The 16833-nt window shown below is 51.6% G+C and overlaps 1 protein-coding gene across 3 annotated transcripts in view; it reads left to right on the plus strand.

Moving 5' to 3' along the window:
• Positions 1-16833, plus strand: part of LOC111155844 (inositol polyphosphate-4-phosphatase type I A) — a 127864-nt gene that overhangs the window by 109840 nt on the left and 1191 nt on the right. For 2 of the 3 annotated variants that reach the window (XM_022516267.1, XM_022516269.1), the window contains exons 22-24: positions 1547-1644; positions 5387-5499; positions 8579-8733. In XM_022516267.1, the coding sequence (XP_022371975.1) occupies positions 1547-1644; positions 5387-5499; positions 8579-8733 (366 nt within the window). Of the gene's footprint in view, positions 1-1546; positions 1645-5386; positions 5500-8578; positions 8734-12932; positions 13842-16833 lie in introns of those variants that run through there. The other variant, XM_022516268.1, reaches the window with a different exon arrangement.

Consider the following 16833-nt stretch of genomic DNA (forward strand, 5'->3'; position numbering starts at 1 on the left):
CACCCTAGAGACCAAATTCCCTTCACAGCAAGTACCATTAAATATGTCAGTTGATTGCGGAGTATAGGGTCACCCCCACTTAGCGATGTGGTAGGGCTGGTGGGAGACATCGAAGAGGTTTGAGTAGGGCAGGATACAGTCACATCTACAGTTTAAGTGGATCACTTGCTGGTCACATGCCAAAAAGCTTTGAGGCGGACAAGTATGATGAGGTTGTTGGAAAGGGTCCAGACCAGAGGCGGTGAGCTGGATCAGGCAGGGGTAGTACAGATGGAGAAGGGACAGACTGAAGGACTGTTTCAGTAGTGAAATGGAAGGTTTGGTCTTCTGCTGGGCAGGGTGGGATAGAGATGGTGAAGAGGATAATAGACATAGGCCTTCAGGGCGGTAGAGAGTGTGTGTTGGCACCCACTAAGCCCAAGAACCAGGAGAAGAGTCATGTTCAGGGACAGATGGAGGCTGGCTTAGGCTGGTGCCTCCAGCCCAGGAAGCAGAGACCACTAAGGCAAGAGCAGAGCTGGAGGAGCCCACATCATGGAGAGTGGACAGCATCAGGACGCTGGCAGGGATTGTCCCAGCGAGGGCACTGATGCTCCCTGCGTCCGGCAGCTGCTGTTCCTGGTGACTGCAGGAGCAGTTTCTGGAAAGGGCGGAGGCAAGACCACGTTGCAGTAAGCAGAGGGGCAGGTGGAGGAGGGTAAGACAGACAGTAGGCTACGGGGAAGACTTGGCAAGTGCCGGGTCTTTGCTCATTCATCTGCTTTTGGGGTATTGTCCCCTCAGCTCATACCTAAACCAGCTCACTGTGTCCCAGGACAGGCCCTGAGGGAGCAGGTGCCTAGGGGAAAAGCCATTGCAGGTATCGGGGTGGATGGGGCTGTAATGGACCTGCAGGAGGGAGTCTTGCCTGCTGAAGGATGATGTGGAACCACAAAGAGGCTAATGTGCTTGGAGGTTGCTCAGTGGGGCAGTAGTGGAGCTGGACTAGGCATCCAGGCCTAATGACCACCTTGCATGCCCACCTCCGGCCTATCCTGGCTACCTGGAGGTGCGCACAGGGTGAGCCTGTGTGGCAAGAAGCATGCTAGGGCCTCACACATGGCCCGGGAGGATCAGCTAGTCACGTGTGGTTGTTCAGCTGACACAGTGACTTCCGCTTTGAGTACAAGACTGGGTCCTCACCCCCAGCCAAAGCCCCATTGCTGTCCCCTCTCGTAAGCAGCTCCAGAATGGGAGGACACAGGGCCTCTCTGTGAGCAGCCGTGAGAGGGCTTTCTACGCATGCCACACGAGGGCCTGGGACGGTGGAGTTTCAGTCAGCTTTGAGGCACAACCCTAACAAATGTGCATGGTTCCCACTAATGAAATGGATTTGAACAAGTCACCTACCAGGTAGCAATGGCCTGATGCTTGGGAGGAGGGATGTGACTTAGAGTTTAGCTGGGTGCTGACACTCGAGAGACTCAACACCATTAGCTTCAGTGCAGTTAAGCCCATGTGGGAAGGAAGACCATTAACTTATGGTGTCCCCATCTGACCTCCAAAGGTTTGGAGATACGTCTTTACAAGAAGTTATCAATGTGGAAAGTTTGGTGCGGTTAAACTCCTACTTTGAGCAGTTTAAGGAAGTTTTGCCTGAGGATTGTAAGTATTTCTCTACTCTCGGTAGGTTTCTTTTTCACCTGTCATCTGTCTTTTGTCACTTTGGGTGTCAGAGCCTTTCCTGCCACTCAGGCTGTCTGCTCACCCATCCAGATGCTCCCCCCACATGCATGATTACAGCTTTGCTTCCCTGCCCTTCCTGCCCCCCCCCCTCCCCCCCGCCCCCCAGCAGCCTATTCACCTGCTTGGACTCTGCCTGGTTTGAGGCCCCAACCAGAGACGGTTCCCTCAGGCTGTCGCCCTTGCTGATTCTTCTCTGGTTGGTTGTCTTGCCACCTGGATATGGCGGGGCTTTCCCACAAGCTGTCCCAGACACTGGTGTTCACTAATGACTGTGGCCTATGTTGTGCTCCTGTTGTGGGACAGGTGGGATCAGAGAGGCAAGGCCCCACCCGGCTGCACGCTGGGGTGAGCTCCCCATGCACCTACTTCTTTGGCATGTCAAGTGAGATGCTGGGCAGACACTTAATGCTGTGTGGGTGTCCCCAGAGGCAGGAGAGAGTGACAGCAGCCATCACTCTGCTAACAGCCTTCTCTGAGCCCCGGGACTCAGGCAGGGGTGTTGGGCTCACCATACTATCTGTACATGGGGAAGTCTCTCCTGATTTCATACTTACTGAGCACCTGCCCCAGGTAAAGCACCATGGGACCCAGTGAAGAGTGAAACTAGACCCTGCCTGGTTAGGAATGGGCTCCACCTCTCTGTGCTGGCACTGCCCTAGCCATGAGCAAAGGAGGCAGACTCGGTCCCTCGGTAACACCAGTGTCCTTCAAGGGGGATTCCTGAGGGGGAAGATGGGAAAAGGCTACATTCGCATTCCCCGGTCACTGATGTGCCTGGTGCCCTGCCATGTTCTGTGCACATTTCTGCCCTGACTCACCACGACAGTGCCACGACACAGGTGTCAGTATTGGTTGCATGGAAGGGTTGGCCTGGCTCTGAGGCTCGGGACTTAGACAGTTGACAGAGGTGTCCCTATTAGGAGACGCTGTGTTGCAGGGCACCTTGGGCCGGGCTGGGGAGTTGATGTTAGTTTAGTTCTAGCAGGGAAGCCGTGTGGGGAAAGCCTTCAGGGATTCATCTGGAATCAGCAAGAGTATGCTGTTTAGCTTGGAGGAGGGGTGCAGGCTGCTGTGCACAGCGCCTTCTTCTCCCTTCGAGTTTGACCTGGGAGTATGGGTAGACAGGATAGGCATGAGGGGGAGTTGCTCTGGGAGCATGCGGCCTCGCAGTTGCATGAGACAGTGCTGGGGACGAGAGAGCTGTAGGCAGATGGTGGAGGGACACAGGGCCTGTGCTGGTCACGGCCACATGAGCGGGCAGCCTGCTGATGGGCAGGGGGGCAGGGCTGGAGGGTGAGGAGAGCAGCCCAGGCACCAATGGCCTTGTGATATGGGCCACAGGTGAGGCTGGGTGGGGCACATGTGTCGCTACCGTGGTCAGCGGCACAGGTGACATGGGGCTGTCTTATGGCTGAGATCACTGTGTGCGAGGGGATGGGGCTGAGGACAGGGTCTTTGGGGAAGAGCACTGTGTGGAGGTGGCTTGAGAAGAAAGGGCTCAGCAGACATGTGGGAGAGAGTCCTTGCAGGCAATAGAGCAGTAGTGTTACCTGGGTGCCTAGCGGGAGTGAGGGAAGGAGTCCTTGGTGACTTCTGAGGCATAGTCAGTGTGGCGAGGGCTGCAGCCAGCACAAGTAAGCGACAAAATGACACTGCCTCGATGGGCCAGTCTGTCCCAGAAATCAGCAGAGACGTGAGATCGGAGGATGGGCAGCGGGGGGAAGGAGCTAGAGGAACCCTAACTGTGAGATGCAGGAGCAGCTGAGGACTACAGACCAGGGGCGCTGTGGAGAGGGGGACACAGAGGATGCTCCCGGCAGGTGGCCTCAGTCTGCCCAGGGAACCGCAGAGGTGCCGGTGCTGACCACACACTGGAACTCTCTGGGGAGCCTGCGCCGTTCTGCCTGGGCCCCACCCCAGAGTGGTGGGCATAGGGAGTTCCAGAAACTCCCCAGGTGGCGAGGGTTGAAAGCCATAAGTGAAAGGGTTCCCTGACACTTCAGCTGCAGGTCACCAATACCCGGGCTCTTGGGAACTCCCCAGGTATTGAGGTGTCCTCACATGCTTTAGCAGTGAGCATAGTTGAAAGTGACAGATTTGTCAAATCCTTGCATGTGCTAAGCTGTCTACATACTTGACCTGGATTATCTAATGTGATCCTCACAGCAGCCTTGGGGGGGTGGTGGGCCTGGTTTCACACCATTTGACATTTGAGGACACAGAGGCAGGAGGGCGAGTCCCCGAGGGAAGGAGCCCAGGCTGACTGCCACCAGCACCCACCTTCCAAGTGCTGCAGGGGTCAGGGACAGTGGAGTGCCCAAGCTCAGACTGGAGGTTTAGAGTCTTCTGCAGGGCTGGACCCCTGGCCAGGGCACCACGAGGGGGAGCAGGGAGGAGGGACAGAGGCCATGTGGAGGACAGATGAGTGGGCATAGTGAGACATGTGGTCAGAAAGTGGGAGTTCTGTGCTCAGTGTCTTGGAGGGCAGCCTCTTTCCAGTGATGTGAGACACCAGGAGATCTGGCTGGTGACAAAGGGCACAGAAGGGTGCGGCCCATAGGACAAAAGCAGGCCAGGCGTGGGCCTCTCCAGGTTGGACCAGTACCACTGGATCACAACCTAGGAAGCCGGGGGAGCAGCAGCCCATTGCACCTTCAGCCCGAGGAGAATCAGGGCTCTGTGAGGCCGAAGAAATGGGGCGCAGCTAATGATACCCCCAGAGTCTGCTCGGTTCATCAGTGGGCAGGTGTGCACTGACTGGGGCTGTAGGGGCAGCAAGGGAGAAGCTGCAGCCGATCTGGGGAAGTAACATGCCATATCTCCTCCAGGAGACACGCAGGCCTCCTCCAGGCTCCCACAGCTTCTTTCACAGAGTGAGCCCCTCGTGAGGAGAGCCCCCCTTTCCACGTCTGTTTCTGGCCCAGTCCCCTGATCAGCACAGTGCCAGACTCATATCATGTGCATGCAGTAATTAGCATAAGATCCTGGGTACACAACGGTGAGCTTGTGTTGGAAGCTCTCTGTGCAGCTGGATCCCAGAACTCCCTGTGTTCGGTTTTAATTTGGGGATTTGGGCACCATAGCTTCTTTTCTTAAACATGACCTGGAGATTTTTCTCTTTCTTTCTGATGATCCTGGGGTTTGAAAATCCCAGGTTTCTTAGGTTAAGTGATCAGACTGATCTTCTAGTTCATGGGGTCCCTGAAGGGCTGGAGACTGTCGCGGTGGCAGAGGGAGGCTCTCCGAGAGAATGGGTCACTTCAGGTCCACGGGAGGAGGCCCTACTGCCACCCCTAGGGGTGGCCAAGCCCATTCTGTAGTCAAGACCCATCGCCCTAAGCATCCTCCTGCCTGCGGAGGCTCTGAAGACCAGATGGGTCTTCCTAACTTCCTCCCGCCCTTGTGACCGTCTATATGTGCTTCGACCCCTTGGGAGAGCTGAAAGAAGATGAGTTTGCCCTTGGCAGGTGGGACTGAAGTGGCCACGAAAGTGATTTAAGTGTTTCCCGTGTGGGTAGCCAGGACCGGTCCCTAAGCACACCCTCTTCTTGCATAAGTCACCAAAGCTTCCAGCTTGGTCAGGTGCCTGTGCCACAGCGACCTCTGTGGGCTGCGGGCCTGGGTACCCCGCCAGCTCTTACAGACTCCTCCTGTCTTGCAGGCCTACCTCGATCTCGGAGCCAGACATGCCTGCCAGAGCTGCTGCGTTTTCTGGGCCAGAACGTACATGCCAGGAAGAATAAGAACGTCGACATTCTCTGGCAAGCCGCTGAGGTAGTACCCTCGTTATACTGAGGAAAAGAATGGGATTGTGGTACTTGCTGCCAATAATCGTAATTATGATAATAAATCGGAATCTCAGCCAGTAGTGGAGAGAGCAAATTTCTCCCTGTGGACACAGAAGAAAGTCACGGAATATGTCGAGAACTCTGGAGGATACTGAAAGGTGCCTATGAGTTCATTACTTTAGGGCTGCCTGAATTCCAGTGAGCTAGACACAGACCCTATCCCCTGGGGCATTTAATAAGCAGGCTGATGACAGTTGTCACCTCTAGAAGCCTGGGCAATCGATACCAGCTACAACGCACTGCCTTCTGCATCTTTTTTTTTTTTTTTAACTTATTTATTTGACAGACAGAGATCACAAGGAGGCAGAGAGGCAGGCAGAGAGAGAGGAGGAAGCAGGCTCCCTGCTGAGCAGAGAGCCCGATACGGAGCTCGATCCCAGGACTCTGGGATCATGACCTGAGCCGAAGGCAGAGGCTTTAACCTACTGAGCCACCCAGGCACCCCTGCATCTTTTAATAGCTTCAGAGATAGACCATGGGGACCCTTGCAGTCTCTTTACACAGTATTTTTTTTTTTTTTTTTTTTACATTGTAGCTCAAATCTCCTCTTTTCCCAAGTACTTCCAGTATTTTCTCATAAATGTTCTTGTGGAGTTCCAGAGCTAGCCATTCATTCACCTCTGTCGAGGGGTGACCTTAACCAGTCTCCATGGCAGCACCGTGACCTGTCCAGTGTGGGGACTCGCACACATAGGCTCAGGAGCACGAGTGATCCCCAGATGGCATTCCAGCTCCTGGCCCGGCCTGAGCACAGGGGAGGGATGGATGTCCGCTCTGCCCCTGGAGGAGGCGGACATACCACACAGCCCATTCACGCCTGGTTCCCCCCAGTTCACAGAGCCTAAGAAGCCGTTAGGAGGGCTGTCTTCCCACTCCCCCCCTCATGGCTTTCCTGGGCTACTCATTCTAGAGCTTTCCTGTTCTCCTCATCAAGAAGGTGTTCCTCTCCACCTCATGTCTCTTCCACTGCAGCAGTGAGCTAGCTGGTCATGGTGCTTGGCTGCTGTTCCGGAGACCCTGTATTTGAGGGCCTGTCTTCATGGAACCCTGTCTTTGAACATCCCCCTCTTTGCACCTCTCAAGGCCTCCCAACCCCAGTTTGACCAGAGCTGCCCTCCTTTTCTGGATTTACTTCTTTTCATTTCTGTGTATAAAGAATGGGTTCCTGGCTAAACAGTTAGGATATCGTTGGTGAGGTCTAGGCCCTCATTTCGTGGATGGGGAGACTGGCCAGAGCTCCAGAGCTGGCTCCTGGCCTCCTGGAGGCTGGAGGCCTGAGCCTGGCACACAGATGGCCCCCTCATGCAGGAATGCACCTCTGGTCACCCCTGCCTGCCTTCTGGAGTCTCATGTTAGTTCTGGATATACCATCTGTACATGTGGATGTCCTTTGAACCTATCTGTGGTTCTAGTTTGTGCCATGTGTCTGGGTCATGAACTCTGCTGCTTGGAGAATTCGGTGAGCAGGTGCACATTCAGCCTCCCATCATTTGGATTGTATCGCTCATCACCAAGCTTAGGGGTTTGCTTAGTGTCTTTCTTTTTTTTCTTTCCTTTTAAAATTTTTTTGTCTGTTCTCAAAAGAAGCCTGTCTTCTTCTGATGGTCTTGGCTGAACTTGTTTGGGCCTTTTCTCTTTCATCTTTCTCTAGACATCGTGCTTAGGACTGTACTGTGCCCTCTACCTATCTAGTGGTATTCCTGGCAGTGGCTGCATGTTCTTGGCTTTGCTGGCCTGGGAAGCAGGCGTGGGACCACCTCCAGGGCACTGCAGTGGATCAGATATTTCTTTGGAGTGCGACAGGCTACTGGAGCTCACTGTCATCTAGTTTTGATTTTTCACAAAATACCAGTATTGTTCTCAAGGTGTGGTACCTGGTCCAGGTCCATAATCCCTCATCTGAAGCCCTGTGGGTAGATGTTTTGGAACTCACAGATTTCCATATTTTAGAAAGGTGATTTGGTATACAGTTGGTGCACATATGTGTAACACTGTGCACATCACCTCTTTGATGTGATACCCACATACGAGTGACGATCCCCAGGGGAGTCCCGGGCAGCGCTCTGGAACCAAACTCATTAATATCGCCTTATTAAAAAATATGAATGTTTATACAGAATGGGATAAATGAAGATCATGAGTAGCCTCACTTCAACTCCTATCTGGTTGGACTGCCAAATGAAGCTGCTGTAAACTTAAAAATCTTTTATTTTAGGGCTTTCTCCTCTTGGAGACTGTGTACCTAGAATTATATCTAGTGGTACAAAGAAAATGCCCCAAATGTCCTTCCTGTGGGGACAGAAGGTGCCCTGCGTGGCTTTTCCTCAGCCTGGAGGCCGCCACACTCTGAGCTCCCCACTTGTGAAGGGGAGAGTGCACTGACCCCTGCCCAGCCCTGAGTGAGGTAGAGGATGGTAGAGGGCCTGTGGGGCCTGACCATCAAGAGGTGGCTGAGGGGAAGCTCTTCTGAGGTATTCCCATCTGTGCAGATGCAGAGGAGAGCAGAGACAGCAGGTCTGTGCTACGCCTTCCAGAAAGGCCTGGAGACTCGGCCAGGGATGGGGCATGCTGGGAGCTGCTCTGACCTCCATAGCTGGGCTTTGCTGCCCTCCTCTGCCCAGGGCCTGCAGCATAGGTCTGACCGTGATGAGATGGCCTGGGCACGGTCTGGAAGAGGGCAGCTGGTACAGTCAGCGCACAGATGGTGATGCCCCAAAAAAGAAGGGGGAGGCTAGGCCTGGAAGGAACAGTCTCTGGGGGGAGTCACATGAGGGAGGGGGACAAAGTCACTGGGGACAGAGGGGGTCCCACAGGCAGTGACCTCATTTCTGATGCTGGTTCTGGCCGGACGTGAAGTCAGGGAGCAGAAGTGATGGGAACGCTGGCTCTGGGAGTTCGCCTGGCCACGTGCCACCACTGACTGTCCAGAGCCCGTGTCCCGTGCAACGCATCTTTCCATTCTGTGGCATCTGTCCCTCCAAGCACAGCCTGCGTTCCTGTTGCAGGTCTGCCGCCGCCTTAACGGGGTCCGGTTCACCAGCTGCAAGAGCGCCAAGGACCGCACGGCCATGTCAGTGACGCTGGAGCAGTGCCTGATCCTGCAGCATGAGCACGGCATGGCCCCACAGGTGTTCACCCAGGCCCTGGAGTGCATGCGCAGGTGAGTCCCGCTGCCCAGGCCGCCCATCCCGCCTGCCCCGGGCTCCGTGTAAACTGCAGATGAGCCGGTCCCGCTGGGCGCCCCCGGCCCTGGGCCCCTTGACTCCCAGCGGCACGCTGTGGTTTGACTTTGGAAAATTCTCTGACGTCTGCCAAGTCAAACTGTCGGCGGTCTCAAATTGAGACCGTGTTCTCTTTTAAGTCTGGGGGACAGGAGAGCCAGCAGTCTCTAATGAGCAGGGCTGCTCTGAAAGCAGGTGCCCTCAGGGCAAGCTTAGGAGTCAGGGCGTGGCCCAGGGAAATCCAGTGTGGCCGCCTGCGAGTCCTTGGGCATGAGGCTGGCCCTCAGCCCCCTTCCTTGCTGCCAGTGGGAGCGAGGGCCAGGCCTTCCTCAGCAGGCACCTGCTGTTTCCAACATGCGCATTAGCTCCTCGCAAACTTGAGCGAAGAAAGCGCATCTGCAGGTTGCACCGGTTTGCTCCGCTTCTTCTCTAGCCGTCGACACAGTTTGCTTTTCTTAGCAAAGTGTCAAATGAGTGTCTTATAGTAACAGCAGCAGCCCCCCACCTGTCCGTGTGCCGTGGCGACCTCACCCTAATGATGTTCTGATTCTGAGGCAGCAGGCGTGTTTGCAGAATGAAACCCGGGACTAAAAACTGTCTACTGTTGACCGATGCCTTGTTTCAAGCGTTGCTGGGGAGCAGCTTACCTCACATACCAAAAGAAAGGATAAGAAACCTGGTTTTCCCGTCTCCTTCAATGTAGCCACCAATGCTGTCAAAGTCTCGTTTCCGACGGTCACTCCTACTGAATGTTCTGTATCATTTGTCCTCTCACCAAATTCTTTAAAGCGTTTGATTCTCTTATCCTTTCTGTATGTTTCTGCCGTTTGACCTTCTCACAATGACCCACAAAAGTGATGCCTGAGCTCCTGCCTCTTGATAATAGCATTTTGTAGGAATGGAAGTATGTTGTCCCTGTTCTGTCTTTTCCACATTCATCCAAACCCCTATCTGTGACCCTGGGGCTTTGATTCACGCACGGATGGAGAGTTCTCCACCCTCCCTGGGCTGGGCCTCAGGGAGGCAATGGAGACTCTCTAGACACCTGCCCAGGCATCCTTAGTCAACCTGTCCTCACAGCCTGTCCTTCAGGCTCAGTGTCCCTGATGCCATGAGGGAGGCAGGGCCTGGGCTTCCAGGCATGCACGTCTGTACCCTGTGAGCTGCGAGGTGCTACGAGGGGCCACCTTGGTGAGACGCAGGCCTCCGTTAGAGAAGAAACACGAAAAGTAGAAGGAGGCGGAGATACCTGTGGTTGTTGGAGCGAAGATTAGGATAAGGTACACTCAGACCAGGCCCTGAGTCAGGTGTACAGTCCATGTGTAGACAGTTGTCCCGTCCTGGCTTCTGGAACTAATGCGATTGAGACAAACAATTCATTCTGCCTGCATCCGAGCACAGAGGTCTCAGGAGACCTGGGAGAACAGGGCTCCTTAGAAAGACACCGGGGCAGCGGCATCTACCGGCCTGTGGCCTGTCTCAGGGCTGTGTGGGCAGTACCCACACATGCACAGATTAGCTGCTGTGGCTTTCAACACACTCCACACTTGCTCACCTAAGAAACTGATACTCCTTATAGCAAAATTTTAAAATATGAATAAGCCCCTATACCATTTTTTCTCATACCCCCACCTCAGAATCCTCCATCTTCCTTCTGTTGACAAGCAGCCGTGCTCGTGTTGATGCCTCCTCTTTCAGCCGTAGATACGTACATACAAGCACATGGGCGTGAGTGCAGTTAACACACATGCCAGATTGCCAGGCCCTGAATCACTCACACAGCACACCCGTGCGTGAACAGACGCAGCTCTGTGTGCAGTTATGCCTGTTGTTTGAGCCTACTTTTTTCACTTAGCTTTCTTGGGAGCATTTTTTCAGGTTAATAAGTAGAGACCTTATGATTTTGAGCACACCGTAGTGATTCAGTTTGCTGCCGTTGACTGTCTAAGCTGAAGGTGGTTTTCTGCACCTCAGACAGGGGGTGGGGTGTCCCTGTGTATGCTCCTGGCCTTTGTAGGGTTTCTAATACAAATCATCACACTCTCACCCCCTGTCCCAAGTGCCTGCTTGTCCACCCTCCGGGTACTGTCGTGCCTGTCACTCATCGGTGCGCTTCCAAGTCTGTAAAGTCAGTGTTGCTTTCCTGGGTCACAGGTGAGGACCCCACAGTCTTGCCTAGGGCACGACCTTCCTCCCTGGGCCTCCCTCGGCCTCTCTAAACCTCCCCCCTCCATCTCCATTTAATGGAAGTCTTTTTAAAGTGTCCTGTTTGTTTTTCTGATTTTTCTAAAATTTCTGCAATAAACATGTAATCTTATTTAACTAATCATGTCGGATATTACGACACAAGAACCAAGCTCGATCACGGCCCCCTGCACCTGCTCCCGGAACCCAGTAGTTCCAGCAGCCGGGGCTCTGTGCTCGCTGCCGCCTTTGAGCCTGACCGCGTTGCAGTTCAGGCTGTCACGCATGTGGTTGTTTTAAGGTGATTTTCCGAACTCTTCCCTGTGGGGGGGAGACATGCATTTGTCTATAGACAGCAAGCCTGAGGTGGCTGGGTCACTAGCCAGGATTTCTGGCTGTAGCGTGGCCAGGACCTGTGGCTCAGCCGGGAGCCCTAAGGCGGCAGCAGAAAATACTGGGCCATGCCTTGAGCGGAAGAATGCATTTTGGTTCTCTTGCTTTCTCGCTTGCGTCTTACCAGATGGAAGAGTAGAGCATGCAGGCAAGGGTGCAGGGGGGGAGGGGGTGGGGTAGGGGCAAAGCTGACACTCTGGCCTTGTTTCTCCCGGAGGCCCAGGATGAGCAGTGGCCAGGGCTGTGCCAGGAAGTGCTTAACAACCAGCTCCCCGCCTCCACCACAGCCAAAAACAGCCCTGATCTATAGTGTTCGCGTAAATACTCCCACTGGGGCTTATTTCCAGCTACCGGTGTGATGTCACAGAACATGGAGCTGGGGAAGGATGCATACACCCGGCTCCTGCAAGCCATCACAGCCAATGCCAGCTCACCGCTCGTGCTGCCTCTCTGTCCCCGACCCAGGGACTGAAACGCTCACAGAGTGGGTCTTCCTAAGTAGCCACAGTGACACCACCTCTGCCCCCTGAGACTGCCCTGGCTGGGAAAGTGTCCCCAGTCTGAACGGCACATCACGGCAGGGCCATTCCAGGGCTTCCGAGCTCCTCTGGGAAAGCACAGGAGAAGTCTGCTTGAGCAAGGACCTCAAGCCACTCCTCTCTGGGTGGACCCTCAGAGGTCACATGCGGCGTCCTGGCATCCCTGCTGCGTCTGTGGCAGTGTCACCACTTTGGTGGACGTTCGTAGAGGCTATGGCTCCAGAGTATATATTTTATATATATGTATATATGTATACATATATTGCACCTCAGTGTATATTTTTCTGGGGCACCAAAAGGGGGAAACGCTCAGATTTCTGATGTGAGCTTGGTTGGCTTCTGTGGTTGGGGATCAGCCTGTAGAACAGTGACTTGAACTTTCGGGGACACGGGCCGCTCATGCTCAGCCACTGCTCAGCCTAACCGCCAGGGCGAGCCTGGGGAGGGCTCAGACTGGTACTTGAGGTAAATGGTCGTTGTTTGAATGGTTCATCAAGAGGCAGCTTTGGCAAAGTCGTTCACACCTCCCCACTCCCCCACCCCCCACCCCCGCTCAGGCATCTGTGAGAAGGTCAAACCACCCCTCCCAATGGTTCTTCATGTTCAGCTTTTGCTTCTTGAAACCCATGTCTTGGCAGCATGTGAGAGCATGGCAGGGCAGCATGGAGTTGTGCTTGGCCAGCCGAGAGAGCGCGAACATGGAAAACCATTTAGTCAACCTACATGTGTTTGTTTTCGGTAGACAACAGTATTTTTTCTTATTTTCACTTCTCTTTCTCTCCTTTCTTCTTGTGACTGTGCTGGTTTTGTTTTGGTACCCCTTCCACACCCTTTTCTGCACATCATCTTTTCTTTCTCTTGTGGCTCCATCCCATTTTTTTTTTGTTTGTTTTAACTCTTACTGTTTGGTTTTCCTCTTTTTTCCATACTTTTGATACAATCCATTGCATGTGTCCTCCCCCCCCCCTTTATTTCCTTTGCCTTTTTCTTTTCCTTTCTCCCAAACTTTTTCCTTTTCACAGCATTGGAACACGGGAGGTAGTCACCCAGAAGAACTTGAGCGGCCTGGTGCCCATCCGAGACTTAAGACTAGACCCCAGCCTCCTTTGTTCCATCCCTTTGTTAGCCCTGAGCCCCAATTTACTGATTGTGTGGCTCTTCCTCAGCATAGCATACCTGGTGACCAAATTGCGTTGCAAATGAGTACCATTGCGAAAAGCAGTACTAAGTCACAAGAAAAACAAAAGTGCCAGAGTATGTCCAGCCACCTGTGTACCTGACTGGACAGAAGGAATGTGTCAGAGCGTGGTCTGCCGAGAAATATTTCATGCCTTACAGTTTGACGTTTTGTTGTTCTGAACTGTAAATACCTGCCAAATTATCTCACCGAGAGGACTCGTGAGTTTAAATGCCATCGAGTTTTCAGTGCTTGTAACACGTCCTTACAGTGCCCTGTCACTGCACTGTTTAGCCGGCCTGGAGTTAACTTGTACCAAATCTCTCACCTTCTGATGTAAAACTGTTTATTACCTGTATATTTCCTGTGCCCTGTTTCTGAGAGAAGGGCCTCTGTCTGAAGAGAATTTGTATATTTGATACTATTCTTTAATGTACCGCTAACCTTTCCTTTCCTTCTGAAGAGAAACAAAAATGATAGACGCTTTATAACCGACCTATCTAGATCCACCTATTCAATAGGACGTGTACTTTCTGCTTTCATTTCAAAGCATAGTCCCTGAACTTACAGTAGCAAACACTTTGCAGAATCGTAACATTCCTTGCTTGTGTTTATAATTTCCGGTTTGAGACACCCCAAAGCTGTGACCGAGTTGCCCGTTGTACCCAGTCAGGCACATTAAAGTAACATACTGCATGTGACTTTCAACTTACTCTTTGAAATCTTTAAGGATCACTAGACTGGTTACAGGAATTAGTGCAGATAAGAACAAAAGGCTGTTAAAGTTAAATACATTTATTTTTCATGAAGCAGTAGGTTTCATTTTAAAAAAATCAAATGTGGTTAATAATGGTAATTAAAAAAAAAAAAAAAGTTCCAAAATAGAAGCCTAACCTTTGGCCACTTGGGGTAGATGGGAATGTGAGAGAGAAGGAGTTGCTTAGGTTTATGCTATTAGCACTCTTTGTGTAACATGGAAATGCCCAGGAAACAAGGTGGTTCGTAACCTTAACTTTCACATTTGGCAGAGGAGTCGTTCAACGTCTGTAAAGGTAACAGAATAAATTAGGGAGAAATTCCATGGATTCTGTATAAGAACTGCTCCGTGGCTTCTCTGTTTTCTAGTTCAGACTATGCCATATTCTGTTTTCACTTGTCAGCCGGTTCCCCATACACTGGACTATATGAAAGTGGATTTCTTTTTACCAGTCTAGAAAAATTAGAGTGAATTTAAAGAAGCTGTCTTTTCCAGAAACTTTACACCCATGCATACACACAAACCCAGTCCACCACAAAATCTGCCCCCTCACTTCCCTCTCCCAGGATGTCCAGAACTTACTCTGGGACTTCTCTGGTTTGGCATCGGTTCTGAGTCTGTGTTCTAGGAATGGTAGATGCGGTTGGCGACGGATGATAAATACTAGACTCAGGCTTTAAATCCTGAGACTGTCCTTCTCACACCCCGGGGAGGCCCTTCTTTCCTAGACCCCCCAAGCACTGCAGGGCCTTCCTACCTATAGGGGGAAGCCAATCTTCTCACGAGTGCCATGTGGCCACTCTGTCTTTTCCAGAACAACTGAGGTGGCCTTACTGGGGCATAATTCCTGACACTTCTCACTGGGGAGTCTCACCGGATGCCAAGTGACAAGTGGTGTTAAGTTGTAGCAACACAACACTAGTCACTGATCCGTGATTCTTTGAGAGGTATGTTCACCTCCTGCCTCCTTCAAATTAAAGTGTGTGCGTCAGCACTCCAAGATTTGAAAGAGAGAAAGTAGAGTCCACAGGCCCTTTCAGCTCCAGTTCCACATCTTCCCAGTCCCTGCTCTGGTTCAGGTGCTCCTGATGCCTCACGGCAGTGACATGGCCTGGCCTGTGCCCATCTCCAGGCCTGGCAGAGACTATGCACCCACGAGGGAGGCCCTTCTGACTACAGATAGCGCCCCCTCCGCTCCCTGGGCCTTTGGGTGCTCCCCTGCCTCTCCCCAGAGACTCCTCCCAGGATCCCCGCACCCAGCAAAGGGAGGCCATAGCCAGCTAGAGAGGCCCTTCTCGGCCTGTTCCTCGCTGCTGTGGTGCCAGCCAGACCTTCCTGCCCTGTGTAGATTTGGCTGCCAGGTTGACAGAAATAAATTGGAAAGGAGAGAAGATAAGGTTCTTTGTTTTTCTCTTCAGGGGCTGAGCCAAAAGGCCATACATTCTAGCTGTCTCCTGTCATGAAGGCTAGCACAAGAAAGAACACCAGGAGATCAGCCTAGGCTCTGAATTATTGTTGCCATCTTTCTTCAGAACTCTGAGGAAAAAGACTCATTGTGCTCGCCCTTTGTGCTGAGTTTTAGCATCACTGAGGCTCTCTGCTTAGGAAATCAGACTAAATATAGATCTGAAAATCTTTTCTGCTTCAGTGAAAAATAGACTGGATGAAACAAACATGGGAAGATGATTCACAAGAGGGGAGTCTGGTATATGGTTATGGTGTTCGGCCTGCTTCTGAGGTGATACTGGCCCCGGGCAGGACATTGTCATTGGCCACCAACCCTAGGTACTCAGGATCACTAGACCCCAGTGCATCTAGAAGAGTTCTAAAGTGGAAGATCCACACCTGACGGGGAGAACCAGAGGAGTCCCCCAAATTAGTTGTCATCTGGGTTTCTGTTCCAATTTCTCATTCAAAAAATGGATACCTTGAAAAGAAAGAATTTACTTAGGGAAGAAAAAACAATGGTGGAGCTTTGAAATAGTAAAATCCCTCTTTCTAAAATCTATCCAAGACCTTTTCAGTGTCTGCTGTTGGCCCCTAAGAACGGTGCTGCCGATGTGATGGGTGAAAGTGTTCTACCTTAGGGACAGAAGGCTGGCCCCTGCGGCAGGAAAGGCCAGTTAGCACGGCACACCTCTCCCCTCTGCACATGTCAGTCTCATGTGCTAGTACCCAGGCTTGTGCAAGCAAGTTGGGACAGTGTCGGCATGTCGTCAGCCTCTGCCGTCAGATTTTGTAAATTCAGAACATTTGAGGGAAAGTGAATCTGATTTGCTTTTAAAAATTAAATTGCATTGTGAGGGTAACCTTAATTACAAATCTATGTATCGTATGTTCAGCCAGTTAAACCAATAGCTTCTTTAACATATGTAAATAAAAGATAATGTCGAAGTGGACAAATTCTTCTTCTTTGCTCCTCAAAGCAGTTTGGCATTTACTAGTGATAGGTGGTCCTTGAAAAATGTGTCCATTCCTATATAAATAGAGCAGCCATATCTGAAACAGTTTGGTAATGTGAGAGCTTCCAAAGATGAAATAAGACTAACTGTGCATAGGAACCTATAGCTTCTGCTTTAAATGGAATTATATTTTTATCTGCTTGCTGGATGTTAGACAGACATGGTTGTTCTTTACTCTAGGTGCGTCCTGCTCATATGGCCTAGGCGTTCAGCTCAGATGACACAGGTCTCACTGAGGGCTTGAGGCTCTGGTGACAAGAAAGCATAGCTAAGTTACTAAATTACTTAATAACAAGCAGGTGGTTACTTTTCTAAAATATCTGAGCTTATCTTTTGAATAAAATTACTCTTACCAAAAATATTTTACATGTTCTTGATAATGAGACTGTCATTTTCACTTTAAAAGGCTTGAGCAATTGCCACTGATATTTTTTTAAAATGCATGACATAATGGTCTTCATACGATTTGAAATATTTTTTTTAAATCACTCTTTCTTGGTAACTCCAAATTTTACATCTCATAATGG

The sequence above is a fragment of the Enhydra lutris genome, unplaced genomic scaffold, assembly GCF_002288905.1.
Source record: "Enhydra lutris kenyoni isolate GAN:26980312 unplaced genomic scaffold, ASM228890v2 scaffoldscaffold44, whole genome shotgun sequence".
NCBI classification, from domain to species: Eukaryota; Metazoa; Chordata; class Mammalia; order Carnivora; family Mustelidae; genus Enhydra; species Enhydra lutris.